Genomic DNA, 18,802 nt, shown 5'->3' on the forward strand with positions numbered 1-18,802 from the left:
CCCTGCTCTGGTGCCGCTTGGTCTCTGGGAAGGGTGGGGCGCAGCAAAGGACAAGCTGACATTGTCCAAACTCTAGCAGATGTGTCCCCCAGCATGACAGACACACAAAGACCCAAGTCAAATGCTGGGACAGTGCAGAGCCAAAGTGAAGGGCTCAGTCACCTGCCCAAGCAAGACAGTCCCCCATGGCCATGACAAGTGCACCTGTCCTCTTTGGGGAAGGAGAACATGATATTTGGGATACATGGGATGTAAAGCAGCCATGGGAAACAGGAAGAGAGAGATGTTCAAACAGGATTAAAATAGCCAAAATCTTAACATCACTTTGGCAAGTAATATTTGGGTGCAACTAAATTCAAACGCAGAGCATGTAGTCTTTTGTTGATGACTTAGAAAGACTTCAGAAACAACGGTGCCAGGAGGAACATGAAAGAAGCAGTGACACCACCACCCAGTGACACTGGAGGAGAGTGGGTCAGACAGAGGCCACTCCGAGCCAGATCGACAGCACAGGAGCAGATGGGCCCAGAGGCCCACATGGGCTCCACAGGGCTGCCCGTGCCTGTGCAAGCACAAGAACACCCAGAGGTTACCAGCAATCGACGGTCACCACACACAAAGGCTGTCCCCTGGGGGTGTAGTGCATGGGGGCTTCAGAGAGGAGGAAGTGGGAGTGGAAGGGCAGGGGCTGTGCAGGAAGCTGACTTGTGGTGTGCCAAGGAGGAAATCGAGGTTCCTCCAGAGCTCCTCATTGAAACACTGACAGCTCCCAGGTCGCCATATTTAGCTGGCCCCAGGGAAATTAGCCTGCCAGGCCTCAGAGAGTCAGGTTCAGTTAAAATGAATCAGGGCCTCACTCCCCAAAGTCCTGCGTCACACAATGTCCTGCACAGCTCACTGTCAAGAAGCCTGGAAGATCACAATCTTGTTCCCTATTTAGCACCCCCCACACCCTGTGATTTACAGGACAGCACACGGGTCCTCCTCAGCCAGCAGGGTTCCTCACTCCCTCCCCAGGAGCTAAGGAGGCACCAGTCCTCCGGGCAACACCTTCCTGACAGGAGCACAGGGCAAGGCTGAGCCACATTTGGCGCAGGGGCAGAACTGTTGGCAGAAAGTGTTCCAAGAATTACAAATTTGTGTCCAATTAAATGATCATAGTTCAACATCTTTCTGAATTATGGTTTCCAGGTTCCCTTAGTGACCATTCAAAAGTAAAGAACTTGGGTTTCAGTATAAAGTAAGTGATCACCATAAAAGTGACAATCGACAGACCATCCTGTCGATTAAATGGTGCAGAAGAGGCTCGCGTTCAAGTATGGAATATAAGAAGGTGCTCGAAAGTTTCAAAAATGAAGAAACCTGCCTCTGTGTTCAGGGTGCTTGACATGGTCCACAGGGCACTCAGGATGGGCTTTTCACACCATCAGCAGCCCGTGGTGTGATATTCAGGTTCCCCAGAGGAGCTGAGAAATGGCTAAGACTCAGGTCAGGAGTCTGCCATAAAAAGCCCAGAACAGTTTCATGGGGAAACTTTGGATGCAGAGAGTCAGCCCCTGGCCCTGGCCCTGGCCCTGGCCCCGGCCCTGCGTTGCTGCCACTACCTGGGTGTCTACATCACCTTAGTGTCCAGAAATGAAATGACCTAGTTCTGGGGGCTTTGCAACCAAAAGAAGGGGGTCAGCATTTGTACTAAAAAGGAAGTGACGGCGTGCAGGGAATCCTTCCTTCCTGTCCAAGAACACACACCCACTCCCTGGGCATCTCTGACCCACCTGAAGGGCTCACTTGGCCATGGACCCAGCCAGGCTCTGAGCTTATCTTAGTGCCACCTTGGCCACGGCTCATCCACACACCGTGAAGCTCGGGAACTCAGCCAGACACAGGGCAGCGGGGAGGAAATCGCAGAGTGTCCTGTTCTCGTCTTTAGGGCAGCGCTGGGCTGAGCCCAGGGCCTTGGTGTGTCAGGTGAGCTCTCTACGATGGGCCATGCCCCGGCACAAGCGCTCCCATTTAAAGCTCTAAAACTCTACATAAAAAACAAGGCAAATAATGAGATTAGGTTCTGTCTCCAGGTGGTTCTAACAACCATGTGTTTCTCATCACACTGATATGAAAACAGAAGCATCTCGCTGAGGTGCTCAGGCACCTGGGGCGCAGCCACCCGGAGACACATGCTGCTGGGGGTGGCAGGCAGGCTGGGGCTCGGTGGCAGGGAAGTGACAGAAATGAAAAGTGCCTTGTGTGTGTTACAGTCTGTCTGCAAGGACTTTGCGCGATGCTCTCAAGCAGTCTTTAAGAATCTTGTGTTTCCCATTCCCCAAAACTGCCACACGGGTCACTTTTTAGGCAGACGGTACTTCAATCGCAGTTTTTGCTCCTGCTCCTAGGATGCTCCTCTTCATGTCATAATCTCACACCAAGTAATTAACACTTGTCATTGGCACTGTCTTCTCTCTCCTTTGAACACTCTATGTTTTATATGATTTTATTATTTTTAATCTCTGTTAGATGAACCTTTCTGGTTCACCATTCCTCCCCACTCTTGCCAAAAAGAGAATGAGAGACACAGATTTCATTCTCTTGTTTAATTCATCTTGACAGTTTTTGCTAAACATACCTGACAAATGCAGTGGATCTTGTGTGTCTTGGGATCCCTACGCCAAAAGCCCTGTCTTCATAGGGTGAGGGAGTTTCTGCAGGAAGCTGCCTCAGTGGACTTCAGTGTCTCCCCTAGGGCACCGCTCCCTTTCGTTAGCCAGTCCCCAAGTAAGAGCAGGGGCTTGCCACATGGGCAGCTGGCTCTCAGCTGGAGCCGAGTGCCGCCCTCAGCACCCTCGTGTGCTCTCCCTAAGGGGCAAACAAGCCAAGGTGGACAAAATCATTCCCAGGAACATGAAGCCCTGCGGCTGACCCTCTCCCTGGGCATCTCTGACCCACCTGAAGGGCTCACTGGGCCATGGACCCAGCCAGGCTCTGAGCTTATCTTAGTGCCAAGCAGCTGGCAGCAAGTGGGAGACGTCAAAGGTGCCCTGTTTAGAATCCCAGCCCTGATCATTCTGTGGTTGAACCTCTCCCCAGACACTGGCTTGCTTTATAACTGAGTTACACACAAAATCAGCATCATTAATAAAGGGCAATACAGGTCACCAAGTTACACGCAGGAGATGGGAAAACATGCACGTAAATCACAAGCTGTTCTTTTCTAGAAAGCAGACATAGCCCACTAAAGAAGTTACCAGTTGTTTTTAACCCACTTTCCCTTAAAAGAAAAAAAAAACTGCTGAAATCCATACTAGCGAGAGGGTCTCAGGTAACCTCCATAGGAGTCTGGGCGGAGGAACTGGCTTTTCCTCCTGTCTCCCCACACCTCACACTGCTCAGGACTCTGGGCTGCTCTCCCAACCCAAGAAAGACGCAGCACTCAGGCTGGCTTCCTCCCACATCCTTGTAGGACCCAGTCACCACGGCGACAAAGCCCTTGAGCAGTGATGCCTACCTCCTGCTGCCCCGGGGACTTCCTGTTGTCACCCTGTGCTATCTGCAGACGCCCCAACCTGAACCTCCAACTCGACAACTCAGTCACCTCCCATGGGAGACCTCGAAGCCACCACTGGGAAACAAATGAGAAGCCAAAGCCTGGAGGTCCAGCTGGGTGTCCCAAATCCAAGGGACAGAGCTCGGTCTAGCCAGCCACCCTGGCCCATAGCGCCCCAAGTGCTTGGTGGCCATGAGCATCTGGCGTGAGACACCACAGACTGGCTGGCCCCCGATGTGACAGCAAATCCTCCCGAAAGGTCCACCGGGTAAGGGTGCTTCCCACAACCCATGCCGCTGGCTGTCAACACAGGCTTTGGCTGTGGCAGTGTCAGGGGAGGGTGCAGATGTCTCAAAGGGAGCCAACAGTGCTGAGCTCTCCTCTCTTGGCTCCTTCAGGTTGGACCTGGCTGGCTCAGCACCGTGGACTGAATGACACCTGCTGGGGCCCCTCACACTCGAGGCTGCTCCTCCATGCGGGCACTGCCCCTTCCCAAGGGCCACTTCTACAACCGTGCTGAAGTCACACTCAGGACCACAACGCAGTGCTCGTTCCTGAACATTAGACTTCAAGATGTCGAAGGCCAGGGGGAGTCCATCACCTGGCAGGTGCTGTGTTTTTGCTAGGCTTGCACTTGACCCTGAACACAGAGCACCCTGCACTGTCAACACCCAGCACCCAGAAGCGGCTGGATAGACTCAGCCTAGTTAATTACACTGCCTTTTATTATGAAGCTTGACGGACTCAGTAGTTTATTCCTTACTTATCTGTCCCCTGCACGCTTGCAGCCTGGGTTACTAATCTGAGTCACCCGGAGCCAAAGCTCCTCAGACTGGGTAAGAATCAGCTTGGCCTGTGGATACATCTGGGACCAGGGGAGCTGACGCAGCAAGATCCAGGCGCGAGACACAGAGCTGCTCCACACCCATACGTACGGCGCCACCGACAATCCAGCACCCGTGGCGGCCACCGGCTCCTTCCACCTGTGCATGTTTTATTCATCACTGTGAAAATCCTTGGTGAAGTGACAAGGACGGGATTCAAAAAACGCTGCTCAGCCCTTTTTAGAAAGGATCTTAATGGCTTTCCAGAGATCCGCCATTCACATGGAAACACTGCTGCACTCTATTTGCCCAAATATATTCATAGCCTCTGTACTCCTAGAGCTAATCTCTGCCCTCTCGTGCATGCTGATGCCACGAGAAATCTCGTAGCTTTTATAGTTTGTACACTTAGAAATCCAACAGCAAAAATAAGTACATGATGCTCATCCCTCATGGCCCAATCAGCCAGGCTGGAACATCTCGGGACAGCACGTTGCCCCTGATCAGTACTGAAGTTACCTAGGCTCAAGTGTACAGTCTCCTGTTACATAGTTGGAAAAAAACAAGGCTTGATCTTTAAAAGTGAAAAGAAACTCAGAGAAGCCCTGAGTTGCTGAGCCAGCTTGTGGTGCTGGTTACCAAGTGACACAGTACCACCAAGCACACTTGACCTGGGAACTCTGTAGTAAGTAACCATGGCCCCTGCAAGCTGATGGACCCACACAGCAAAGTTGATGCACCCCAAAATGGCACACCTAGTTCCTGCTAGCTGATGCTACATTCCTTTTTTGGTTTTTAGACACTAATTTTCATGGACATCAGCTGGGCACGGTGGTGCACACCTGTCATCCCAGCAACTTGGGAGGCTGAGGCAGGAGGATCATGAATTCAAAGCCAGTCTCAGCAAAAGTGAGGCACTAAGCAACTCAGTGAGACCCTGTCTCTAAATAAAATACAAAACAGGGCTAGGGATGGGGCTCAGTGGTCGAGTGGCCCTGAGTTCAATCCCTGGTATCAAAAAAAGAAAAAAAAATTCACGTACATCAATTTGTGGGATATTTTCAGAGATTCTCATTTCGGATCAGATTCCTAAGATCCTGCTTCCTTCTTATTTCTCTTCAGATAATCACACTTTGTAAAATGTGGCGGCTTATTCACATCTATTTATTCCATCAGCCTGGTGAAAAACATTTATGCTGTGCTGTCTCAGCCTCTGCCCTCCAGCACGCACATGCCCAGGATCTTTGCACACAACTCCACAGCGCTGACCCCCCACGAGACAAACATTCTCATCACCAGTGAAGAAGCAAGTTCTAGCATCTATTACCTTTTAAATCTGATTTGCTTCTGATGATTTCATTCGGCATTTTAGAAGCAAACTCTGAGAAATCCTTCACTTTTTTTAGAAGTAAATGTTTGCTGACTCTGCTTGGACAGAACCAGGATCCTCGGAGACTCCCGAGGCTGGGCCCTCTGGTGGCCTCTGCTCTGGACCACCAGTGTAGGGAGGACACAGCAGCACCTGGGCTCTGCTCCTAGCAGACCCGGGCAGAGGCAGCACCTGCGTGGACGACCTTCCCCAGGAGAAGCCTTGAGAGGCACCTGCTCTCGCGAGCCAGGCCACAGTGCAGACAGGAAGACTGAGCCTGGGACAGAGGGAGAGGACTGCCCCGAGGAGGGCTACAGGCCTGCCCCAAGGAGGGCTGCTCCGCATGGTCAGGAGCCCTGGGCAGATGCACGCTGAGGATGAGGTGTCACCCCTGAGTAGCACCACCCTGTTTGCTAAGGCTTCTGACAGAAAATAGAGGCTGTGTGGCCCATGGCCCACCTTCAGCAAGGTTCCAGAAGCACAGATGGTCCCGCCTGGCCACCTGCCAGGAGATATGGAGATGGACATCCCCCCGCCACTCACCGTAGGCCGCAGCCCTGTGGGCCAGCTCCCGGCACAGCCTGTCCTGGTCCTCGCGAAGGCGTCCCAGCTTCCCGGTGCTTCTGGAACTCAGCCCCAGCAGCTTGCCCAGGAGTGCCTCCAGCCCCTTGCGCTCATGGCCCAGGGAGCGGATCTCCTCGGCCAGGTCCTTGGCCGTGCAGAAATGGCCTCCTACAGCACAGGGCAGAGAGGAGAAAGGAGGCAGAGGCGGCTCAGCTGACAGGCCCGTGTAGCGGGGGCCGCTCAGCAGCAGCACTGAGCAGACGAGGCACCCCCAACCCAAGGACCTACATTAATTAAGCCTCCTTTCTTGTTAGGACAGTTTACAAGAAACATCAAGGTTGGCAGGGTGTCCGCTAAGGGCTCAGGGGACTGAAATGCCAGGTTTGTCCACATAAGCTGTGTCAGAGTCCCTCCCAAGCTCTCCTAAGAGTGGACGGAGAGCGAATGTTGCTTTCCCACCCACCGTCAAGTAACCATCCACCCCACTGAGAATACGTCCAAGACAATCTCCAAATTCAGGGCCCAGAGACCCTGGCACCAATCCCTCCAGGCACTGCAGCCTCAGTAAACCTGCTTCCTGAATGTGCCCAGGCCAGTCTCGCCCACCCTACCACGGCAGGCAGTTTCAGCACTGCTGTGCCGGAACTGGAGAGGCCCCTGCTTCACTGAAAATGCCCTCTGCACCCCTCCAATTCTTGAGTCTGTTCCAGGGGTCTTCTCAGATATTCCTGGCCTGTGAAAACGATGACAAGAGAATGTCCCCATGGGACCCAGGAAAGCCACAGGCACTGCTCCCAGTGTTCAGGAGGTGTGGCACCTCCCACAGGGTGGGGAAGAGACGGGGCCCTGGAGTTGGACTGGACCTAATTAACACCCCAGTCCTGTTCCTCAAGCTGCGTGATGTGCAGGGAGGAAATCAGCATGCCCAGGACAAACTTTCCATAAACCATTATTGGAATAACGCCCGAATCATGGGTTGCTGCAGAAATAAACAAGAAATTCCATGAAGCTAAGAGAAACCTATGACACACGGAATATAGTTAGGTTGTTATATAGCTAGGTTGCAGGGTGCAATGTCAACATGCAAAAATCAGTAGTGCATGGTGTGTCATGCCATAACACCACAGTAAACCATTATGCTGTGGGATTAATACACACCAAGGAAAAGAAAATAACCAACCAACAATCGTGACCTTGTGAATTTTCTTGGTTGCCTACACACATTTAATCATTAAAATTATTTATAAGACATTAAAAATTATCTACATATCAATAATAAACTATTGGAAGATATTTTTTTAAAAAACACAATTTATAAGATATTTTAAGATAAGAAACACTTAGGGACAAATTTAAAGAAATATGTGGAAAAGCACTCTTTTTTAATACATACCGAGAGAGAGTAAAAATTTAAATAATTAGAAAGACAAACCACAAACCCACATTGGAAACCTTCATGTTACTAAGGTTTCAGCTTCTCCAGATTGATTTACTGATTTAATACAATTCCAATCAAAATTTCATGAGGTTCTTTGGCAGAAATTTATGAGCTTATTCTATCATCTGAAAGAAAATGCAAAGGCTTAGAAAACTCGGGTGATCCTCAGAAACTCCATCTTGGTTTTGAGACTCATGCTGTAGCCACCACACACCATGACAGTCCAGCTTCAGCAGAGGTGGGCAAACACATCCACGGAGAGGATCAGAGGCCCCGGAAGTAGACACAAACTCAGAGAGCCAACTGATTTTCAATCTAAGTGCAAATCCAGCCAATGAGCAAAAGGCAGTACCTTCAACAAACAGAACAGCTAGTTATCTCCATGAGAAAAGGGCCACCTCCCTCCACACTTCAAACCACACACCAAACAGCACAGAGACGGCCACAGGTCTAATGGTGTTTAACATGAAAGCTTCCAGGGGAAACAGGGAGATTCCCTCCCTGGCTTTGGAGCAAGCACATCAGAGAACCCTGAAGACATGAACTACAAAGGAAAAAGGGAACTTCATCAAAGGTAGAAACTGTGCTCCTCAAGAGACCCATAGGAAAACAGGAGGAACCGGCCCAGAGCCGGAGAGAGGCTCACCACACGCGTCCCTGACAAGGGGCTTGAACCTGCCACGCAGCCACCCAGACACAAATAGCACTGCTGGAAATGGGAGGAGAACCGAGGCAGAGGAACGCCAAGGAGCAAAGGCCAGAGGCACTTGTCACAATGCTGCTGCCACTCCCGGTGGCCCCAGGCACCTGCAGCTCCTGGTAGGTTCCAGGACCACTGAGCTCTAGCTGGCAAGTGGGTGTCCAGGATCAGGAAAGTGGGGTGCATTTAAGTGTTGAAGTGTCAACAACCCAGCAGAAAATCCTACGGCAGCTTCCTCCAACAGCACAGAGGACAGGCTACATGCATGTGGGGGACAGGACCCTCGACAACTGCAGCCCAGAGCTGCTGAAGAAGTCTCCAAGTGTGATGACTAGCCTTCTCCAGGCACCCCAACCCATGTACTCTCCTTTCCAAAGAATGGCCAGGGGGAGAGGGGCAGGTACTGAGCCCCATCCCCAGCCCTATTTTGTATTTTATTTAGAAACAGGGTCTCACTGAATTGCTTAGTGCCTTGCTTTTGCTGAGGCTGGCTTTGAATGCACAATCCTCCTGCCTCAGCCTCCAGCCACTGGGATCCACTGTGCCCAGCTGGCCCGTGCCCAGCTGGCCTGTGGTTTCCTGAAAGCCTAAATGTATCTAAGAGTTACTTCCATGAGCATAAATGAAACATTGAATCATTGTTTCATTGACAGCAATTTTTCTTTCTCTGTGGTATAGGAAAGACTGGCACTTCTGAAATATATATAGTTGCCTCTACAGTTAAGAAAGCTGAATTCTAGAGAATTCCATATCTTACTGAGGTCACATAGCAAAAAACAACAGGGCAGTTTTCAAACTCAATCTACACCAGCGCCCTCCTCTTAAATGCCACCTGTGCTGTTCACCTCTCTATCATTGATCAAGCAGACTCCAAACTGATATGTCAAGTGTCCCAAAAGGTCTCCTACCTTGGGGGCATTCTGAACACCCTGCACAAGCCACTGTGACCTGGAATCGTGGTTTCTGATCCCAAGATGGGGTGGACACGGCTTGACTGCTTTTCTGACACCGTGTTAGGTGATGTGGCAAATACAAAAGAGAGCAAGGGGCTGCCCCTGCTCTCCAGGAGGTGACCATGAAATAAAGGGTCAGATGGACTGCAAAGGCCAGGCAAATAAGCCCCAGGAGAGTCAGAGAAGACAGACTGCCCCAGAGGGCGGCTGAGGCAGGTTCCACGAGGACAGAATTTGAGACCGCCAGAAGAAGAGATGGGAGCCCCAGGAGACAGCCCGGGCGGGTGGAAGGAGACGGCTGACCAAGGAGGACCAAACGACGGCACCCGCATGCCTGGGGAAACCAAGAGTGACACCGCAAGGGAGCAGACAGGGCCTCTTGAGTTTTAAACAGAGACACGCTAACCCTCCTTCCCGCAGGTGCTTGCCAGCCTGCACACAACCAAGCTGGCCATGGAGCAGAACTCCATGGCCCGCAGAGAGCCTCAGGGACCCCAGGCTCAGGGGGCTTGCAGGAGGTTAGCCAAAGGTGTGGCTGATGGCCCCTGCACAGTGTGGCACCTTCCCCTGCCCCTCAGGCTGGGCAAAGGAAGCCCTTTCTCTGGGCCACTTTTTAAGTAAAAGGTTCGTGAGGGCCAGGGCTGGGGCTCAATAGTAGAGTGGTTGCCTCACACAGTGAGGCCCTGGACCCGACCTCCAGCACCACAAAGAAATGAACAAATAAAACTAAAGATATCGTGTCCATCTACAACTAAAAGAAATATTTTTTTTTTAAAGTTCATGAAAAGCAAGGTGGGACAAACTGTGACCCCAGAGATACCATGCAGGACCACAAGGATTCCGTCTCCTGGGGCAAACAGCTCAGAGGAATGAGGCTTCTAAGAAACCGGCAGAGATGCCATACACAGAGCAAGTGCCCACGCAGGTTTGCTGGGGACATCCTCCAGCCCCCCATAGCCCACCAGAGCTCCAGAGCCAGGGTCCTTAATAAAACTTGGGAGAGACCACTCATCAATCTGGCCTCCCCTGAGCCCAGGACACAGGGCAGGGGACCTGCTTGGTGAGAGAAGGGGACGTTCTGTGTGTGCAGAGTGAATTCCCATGGCAGCATCACAACTTGAGCCACAGTAAAAGGCCACACTGTCCCCAGCTGACCTTCTATAAGCACTGGGACCTTCGAGCTGAGCCCAAGCTGCAAACCTTGCTGGGTGCAGCTGTTCCCAACTGCCAAGTTGGCCAAGCCTGGGCAAGACCTCAGAAGTCAGAGATGGCCCTGAAGGAAGCCATCAGTGACCTGGGATCCCAGGCTGCACTAGTGTGTGGGTGGAACTGCACCCTGGCCACAGGCCACATGCCTCTCGGTGAGGACACTGCAAATGGCAGCTGCCTGAAGCTTCGTTCTGCCCATTGTGCAGCTGAGGCCACGGCAGTCTCACTCAGCCTGGTCTTCCTGGCTCTGCGCACCTCCACGCTCCCAGCCCAGCATTCGCCCCACAGTGCGGGGGGGGGGGGGGGGGGAGTCATTGCACACCTCTTCCTTCCCCAGGATCACCATCTAATTTACGGTTGGCTGTGCTCCCTCTCCTCATATGATGGTCTCATTTGATCTCTCCAGCAATCCCGGAAGGGAGCCTCTTGACAATTGCCCTGAATTTCCACTTGAAGAAACTCAGACCCAGAGAATGACCTTGCCAAGGTCTCAGAGATTTAGATTCCTGAATGCACAGAGCGGTGTTGATTTTGAATTTGGCTCTTCTGGTTTCACAGCAATAAATGACCTGGTCAGAAACATTGGCCCCATCATCCATGAAGGGAGGACACACAGGGTCATGCACCTGTGCCCATACTATCTTCCCCTGACCAGCCCCAGGCCTTGCTCTATCCTTCACCTGGGTGCCTCCCACCATGACCTTACCTGTGCCCACAGACACGTCAGTGTGCAACAATCTTCCTAAAACTCTCCACTGTTACCTGCCCACATTTCAGCTGTACTTATTTACTAGGCAAAAAAACAAAGTCAGTGCTGAAAATAACCCTAAAATAAGAAGAAACAAAACTGACAGGAAGTGGCAAATGCCAGCTGAAAGAGCCTGCAGGCCCAGGTGGGTGGGGAGCAGAGGCCAGCGTGCTCCGCTCCATGCCCAGTGCCTCCAAGGGTTGAAGGACTCCCGATGCTCTTGCCCTTCAGGGCAGCTCAGAGCCCTGTCCCTCCCGGCCCTGCCTAGCTCGACCAGCCTTTCTCCATGACCCTGACCCTGTGCCCAAGTCCATCCAGACTCCTCCGCCTCTTCGTGGCCCAGCTGCACTCCCCCACGGGCATCCCAACCACAACAAGCACTGCCCAGGTGACCAATCCCAGGACAGGTATCACACCAGAGAGTGTCCGGCCTGGTCTTTACGGCTCCCACAGTATCCAGAACCAGGCCGGCACCTAGTAAGCACTCAGCGACATCTTCAGGTAAATAAAGCACTGAGGCTCTTTCTTCCAACTGAAAATCTCTCTGTCCACATCTTTGGCTCTCAAAGTCCTGCTGGCACAGTAGCACCATGGCACTCTGAACACAGCAACAGAGTTCTGTGGCCACATCCCATGCAGAGTGTCCATTTTCCCCTCCTCTTAGGGGCCCAGGACTATTTGATGCTGAACACAACAGGGGTGGCAGCAAGATGTATTTCCATGTGTAACCAAACTCCTTAATATTCCTCCCTTAGTTGGGCCTGTCTTCCTACTCCTGAGTACAGAATGAACTTGGTGGCTTGCTTCAAGTCACTAAAGCAGAAGTGACAGTTTGACATGGTGGGGCTAAGTCCTCAAAGGGCCCTTTGGCTTCTGTCTTTTTTGATTCCTCTCTGGTGGGTTGCTGTGTGGAGATCGGCTGCCGTGCATGAGGGGACCAGCCAGGGGCAAGGTACTGAGGCCCCATCAGCAGCTACAGGTGACCTTGGAAGCAGTTCTCCTCCCAGCCATGTCTCAGGAAGGCTGCACCCAGAGCAGTCTCCATGGCTCCCTCACATGCCCTGAGCCAGCTGAGCTGCTCTAAGGGCTGTGAAGAGACCGTAGCTCCTTGTTTCGTGCTGTGCAGTTTAGGAGTAAAGAGAAGCAGGGCAGCTTTTTAGACCAAGCCTTAAGAAATAAGCAATGCCTGCTGCCTGTCCCTTGGGATGCTCCCTCCTGGTACCAGCAGCCAGGGTGTAAGGAAGTCAAGCTGGCGATGGCGGGACCAGTAGAGCACAGCCCACCAACCCATGTGCCTACACAGCCTTGGAAGTGGTGCAGCCAGCCCTAGGTCAGAGCCCCAGCTGCCCGGGCCAAGCCCAGCCCAAGTCACCAACACACAGGTAACATAAATGACTGTGATGTGTTAAGTCCCTAGACCCTGAGATGGTTCGTTATGTGGGAACAGATACAGAAGACACTGGGCATGGGGGCTGCAGGTGCCACCATAACAAAACCCCAAGCTCGGGACACTGGACTTGGTGCCAGGCAGTACTTGGGAGCACAACAGGCCCCAGTGACACAGGAGGCCCTTGGTTTGGACAGAGCTCCTGCACAGGGCCTAAGAGATCAGCCAAAATTAGGTGGCTTGCGCTGAAGGCCACCACATCACACCACAACTACCCTGACCATCCGAGAAGTCGGGAGAGGGAACGGCCAAATCCCCAGATGACTCGGTCCTAGCCGGCATGGTGGAAGAGTCACTCAGTAGAACTTCTCAGGAGAGATTACTCCAAGGATCACCCTTTTGGGCTCTCCCTTCTGCTTTCTCAGCCCTTCTCCCCATGAGCCCAAACCTCCACCCGGCTCACTGCAGCATTTGCTCATTTTTATACAATGAAGTGTGGTCTGATTCCAGAAATACAAATAAAATCCAATTATCTTTAAGCTAAATTTGTTGCGAGGTTGCCTCTCAAGGAGACTAAAAGGAAAGTATCATGCAGAGCCAGAGGAAAGGGGATCCACCTGTATCCTGGTGGCAAAAAGTCCCCCAGTTATCCTGTGCGGTGATATAGGAAAGGGCTCCTGATAAATTTAATCACACTGCCAAGGTCGTTTCAAGGCAGGTTACAGAAGTGTCCACCAGATTCCTGACACTGCCTATGACAAAACGCCAGGGAGAGATGAATAAAGAAATGTCAAATCCAAAATGATCCAGGACTCTCAGGTTTGAAGATAAAACTATTGCTACTCTCAGCCTATGCAGATAGCGAATGATTCTCAAATTAAGGAAGGGCCTCAGGCCATGGATCAGACCCAGGATGGGTCTCCGCATCTGAGACGGCAAGTCACAGAAACCTCCAGATGGTCCAAAGGCCCAGCCCACTAAGGAAGGGCCTCTAAGAATCTCAGGGGCACTGTCCTTCGGTGCTCAGCTAGAGGAGGGCTTTTAGGCAGAGGTATATCACAGTGGCCATGGTCCAGTGGACAGAGAACCTACCACTCCAAAGGTTCTGAAGCAGGAAAAAACAGAAATGGAATGGTGCAGAGGTGAAGAGGGCTGAGCTCCCGGCCACCAGTACAGTCCCAGGACAGCCGCAGAGAGGCCTATCCTGCCAGGAGCCCCAAAGGTAACGGGAAGCAGAGGTTGGGAGTCACCCTGGCAGCAGCTAGCTCAATCTGTCCTTCATCCTGTTGGGCCTCACCCGTTTTCTCAGCTGGCCCAGGAGCTGAAACAGGCTCCTGGCAGAGCCGCCTGCAACATGCCATCTAAGACTCATCCCCAGATTCTGAAAAGAGCTTCCGGGCTGGAGCAAAGGCTCCTCTCCTGGATCTGCAGGGAAGCCATCCACCTGTGCTCCTGCAGAGACACATTGAGTAAGACAGACCAAGTCCCTGACTCGGAAGCGAGGCTGTGTTCAATCATAGCAAATGGGGCCATAATTCCAAGTAAATGGCACAAGAGGCTGAGCCAAGCCTCACACCCGCAGCCGTGTTCCGTGGTTGTAAATTACTCATGTGGATGCACCAGGGACCAAGCTGCTCGTTAGCTGCCAACATTAGCTGCTTAATGATCCGAGGAGCAGAAGCTGCCAATCACTGCTTCCTTCTTTGAACACCATCTAAAATCCACACATGCAATTATTACACCTCCACTAAATGTTTATGATTTCTCTGAAGCTCTGGGCTGTGGACCCTTTCAACCTATAAGTTCAGAGAAGTCCTTGAGGTCGCCACACTTCCTGGGTCACACCTCCATGGATCACACCCTGGGGCGTCTGGACTCTAGCCCCTGATCTGCCAGTGCTCAGCTGCCCCAGTGAATGTAACCAAAGGCCACACCCCACGCCTTGGTCTCCCCACCTGGCCGTTGGTCATAGCCTCTCTCCCACCTACATAATACAGTTGTCACAGAAATCACATAAAATGGCAAATCGGAATGTTTGAAAGCTCTATTCAAATGACAGAATAAGGCACTGTTTTCAGAAATGTGTGTTTTCAAGCTATGATTTAAATACACCTCTCAGTATCTTCCAGAGAGAGGAGAAACAACTATCTCCTGAGAAGTCTCCGGCTCCACTACTGGACCTCACACAGGTCCGTCGGCTGGTCTCATGTTGCCCTTCCCTTAAGAGGGGCCTGGGCACTCCAGCAGCCCGGAAGGAGGTCTCACCTCACAGGGCTGTGCAGAGCAGCATGTCCACCCCCCAGTCTGTTGGAGGAGCGGGAACCAAGACCACGTGGTCACTGCACAGATAGGAATGCAAGAGGTACTTTCCAGGTTCATCTAGCCCCCGATGAGGAAACCTTGCTGCCCCCGTCTCCAGAACAGCTTCGGGGTGCCTAGTGTAAGTACCCTAACAGCAGAATATTAAACTGAAGGCAAAGCACCCAAACACAAGGGGGCGCTGTCCTGAGCAGCGGGCAGTCACCTGATATGGCAAGCGCTTTGGCTTCACGCAGGGCGGGCAGTTGGGTCTCTAGGTGGCTGACTCTCCTCCTCAGCCTGCTGCAGAGGCTCCCATTTGTGCAGACCTGGAAGGGGAGAGACAGCAGAATGGTTCATGCTCGAAGACCAGAGACCATGGCGAGCCCGCTCACTCCTAGCAGCTGGGCTTGTGGAGATGGTTAAGAGTGACAGCAGGAGGCCTCCCAGCAAGTACATCATGGGCAGAGGGAATCAGAGAAGAAGGGGTAGGAGGGGTGGCCAACATGGCACATGCCAAGCAGATCCCAGACCCTTCACCGCGCTCTTGTGGACCAACCTGCCCACGTGCAATGGGAAGGAGCCGCCTCTGCCCTCCGGGGCTCCCTCCCCACCCTTGTCTGAAACACGCCTGCCCAGCGGCTAGCGCACCAGCACCCCTCAGGGCCATCTGCCCACTTCCTGGGAAGAGAGGCCTCGCTGATTACAAGCCCAAAATAGCAGACCCTCCTGCCCTCTTCGCCCTCTTGTGCCCTAGCCTCTTCTCCAGGACGCACCCGTCGTTTCCATTCCTTATTTTACCCTCTCTCCTCCAGGGCTCAAGCACGCTGGGCTTTGGTCCCTGGCACGTAGTAGGCAGTAGATTAAGATGGCCTTTGAGATCAAGGTCAGAGCGGCAAGCTAAATTTAATTACTAGTAGACAGTCTTTAGGGAAACTCCAGGGCAGATCCTTGCTGGCAAGTCAGATTTGAAAAATAGTAAAGATTTGTTCCCATGATGTAGGTTCCCTATTTACCTCTCTTATTGTTTCTTTTGCTGAGAAAAAACTTTTTAGTTTGAGCAAGTCCCATTTGTTGATTCTAGATATTAATTCTTGTGCTATGGGTGTCCTATTGAGGAATTTGGAGCCCGACCCCACAGTGTGTAGCAGTGGAAGTGTAACTGATGTGACTCTGCAATCTGTATACGGGGTAAAAATGGGAGTTCATAACCCACTTGAATCAAAGTGTGAAATATGATATATCAAGAACTATGTAATGTTTTGAACAACCAATAAAAAAAAAGAAAAAGAAAAATAGACCAGCCGCTCTCAGGAGGTCTGCTGCTTTTATCATTTATCTTCCCACTCCAAACACTTCCCACAGTTTTCTTTTCATCTCAAAAAAAAAAAAAAAAGTCTTAAACCTCAATCTCTTTTTTTCAAATGCCTCTGGGTTATCTTTTAGTAATGATCTGAGGCTAAAATATCACAATTTTTTCCCTTTGTCTAAGGCTAAAATCTCATATTCATCCATTATCTATATGCGGATTAATGAGCTACTTAGAAGTATTTCCTCTTCGACACGAGCACACTGCATAGTGTTAGTAAGAATGAAGAGAACTGCGGAGCTATCTGGATGGGCCACAGAGGGAGTCACCTGAACCATTACTCTTTTCTTGCCAAAAATCTGAGCCTCCATTCAAAAATAAAATCAGCCTACCCAGGTTCACAGAGCCCTAAGGATAAATTTTAATTTCCACAGAGCAATTGATGACACATGGGTACCATCAGCTCAAGTGCTTTGCCCATGTCAGATGGAAGAGAGGTGGGTTTTAGGACCCACATGACCTCACCCAGGTTCCTACAGCCGTCCATGGAACTGCATGGACTCAGGGGCCCCGGCCTGCTGGGCAGCTGAACACACTTGCTGGATGAAGACATGGTTGGCAGCCTGCACGCCTGAGCCCACGCCAGCAGTGCCCTGCATCCACACATCCACAGGGATCCATCTTCAGACCCTCTCAATGACTCAGGGTTTGTCAGAATGTCAGAACCAGGAGCTTAAAAGAAGATGTCCCCAACACCTTCTCCAGCTCTAAGCTTGGGTTGGCTCTGTGACCAGTGACTGGCACATCCCATCCCATCCATCTAAAACTGTCAACGGAAATCCAACAGCATTTCTATTAATTCTACAACATGAGCCAGAATTCTAGATCTTGTTCAATCTGTGTCTAACAGTTCCGGTTTTAGTTAACAGTACCTGTTAATCATAATCGGGTCAATTTCTCCTATGTTGAGCAAAGCCATCCTTCAAGCTGTCACTATCAACATGAAACACCCTTTCTACACTTTCTTATAAGGTTGCAATGTACATTCCTTCAGGCTCTGCTGGATATAATCTAATATCCACCAATCTCCAGGTATTCTGCTTATTTCCAACTATTTCTTTCATCTAGTTTATCCCTTAATTACCTTTGGTTTGGGTAACCCCTGAGAGTTGAAGGAACATGGCGTGGGCAAGGAATTCTTTCCCTGAGAACACCAGGGCTGTGTGTGCCTGGCAAGCTGAGACTTGTACCTTATGCCACCAGCCAACCTGGTCTAGCGTGGAAAGACGGTATTCTGTGTGGCCAGAGAGGTTGGCTGCATTCACTGTGGGCTCACATGTGCTCCCCAACACACACACAATGGATGTGTACAAACACAGGCCCCCACACACACGGGTGCACACAAACCCAGAAAATCTGCGCAACCTACTTACAAATAAAATTAGACCCTGAGGAACTCATTATTGAATGGAGATTTTTATGTTTACATTTTAAAATCTAAGGCATGATTTCCTTAATTTTATGGAAAAGTCTTCAAGTTGTTATAAATGCACCAGAGATGGGTGTGTGACAGCTGGAGTGCCTATGTCCCCAGATGCACACATTGAGACCCTAACCCCTGTGAGCCAGCACAAAGAGCTGAGGCTGTAGGAGGTGGCACGAGAGTAAGGCCTCATGGAAGGGATCAGTGCCCTATGAAAGGGACCCCAGACGGCACTCCTGCTCTCTCTCCACCAGGTGAACACTGGGAGAAGCCAGCCATCTGTGACCACAGGGCCCTCCCCAGAGCCTGACTGTGCTGGCCTTAGACTTCCAGCCTTCAGTGCTATGAGAAGAGAATTCCTATTGCCCAGAGCCACCGAGCTGCAGTGCTTGGTTAAGCAGCACAGACAGACCAGGACGGTATGAAGATAAAGGAACCCAGGTCCTGGGCAAATCCAAGGTCCAACAGCAACCGGGCATGATTGTGGGGCTGCCTCCTGCTCCTCTCTCTGAAGGAGCACCCCCAGGAGGTGCTCAGGAACACCAAGCAGGTTTCAAGCGTCCCTGGGTCCCTGGGCCTGGTGCCCTCTTATGGACACCATGGCTCCTCAGGGAAGCTCTCCTTCTATGCAAGTACCACCCTTCAAACATGCTGCCGAATATCCATTAGAACATCACTAGTACTGTTTTTAGAAATGATTGAGACCCAAAACCTGAGAAAAGAGCCATAGTGACTGTCACATGCTTGCCAACAACCCATTCTAATGTGGATTAGCTGCCGTGACCGCCAGGCCCTTAGCACGCCTCCTCCTCCAGGGCCCGAGACTCTCCTCTGGATGAGCACAGGAAGAAGATCCTCCCAGCCAGTGGGCTCTCTGCTGGGCACCTGCTCTTTCATGACCTGACCACCTTAGGACCTCCCAGGCTCCCAGACCTGAGACCAGGGAGGAAGAGGTGGTGCCCAGGCTCTGCCGCAGCATCCG

At 51.5% G+C, this 18,802-nt stretch overlaps 1 protein-coding gene across 11 annotated transcripts in view; it reads right to left on the minus strand.

Moving 5' to 3' along the window:
• DISC1 (DISC1 scaffold protein) overlaps nucleotides 1-18,802 on the minus strand; it is a 191,029-nt gene that overhangs the window by 101,465 nt on the left and 70,762 nt on the right. For 10 of the 11 annotated variants that reach the window (XM_081298287.1, XM_081298288.1, XM_081298284.1 and 7 more), the window contains exons 8-9: nucleotides 15,255-15,357; nucleotides 6,275-6,463 (exon numbers count right to left, since the gene is read on the minus strand). In XM_081298287.1, the coding sequence (XP_081154413.1) occupies nucleotides 6,275-6,463; nucleotides 15,255-15,357 (292 nt within the window). Of the gene's footprint in view, nucleotides 1-2,662; nucleotides 2,851-6,274; nucleotides 6,464-15,254; nucleotides 15,358-18,802 lie in introns of those variants that run through there. The other variant, XM_081298291.1, reaches the window with a different exon arrangement.

This window comes from Spermophilus citellus, assembly GCF_964194105.1.
Source record: "Spermophilus citellus genome assembly, chromosome: 6".
Taxonomy (NCBI): domain Eukaryota; kingdom Metazoa; phylum Chordata; class Mammalia; order Rodentia; family Sciuridae; genus Spermophilus; species Spermophilus citellus.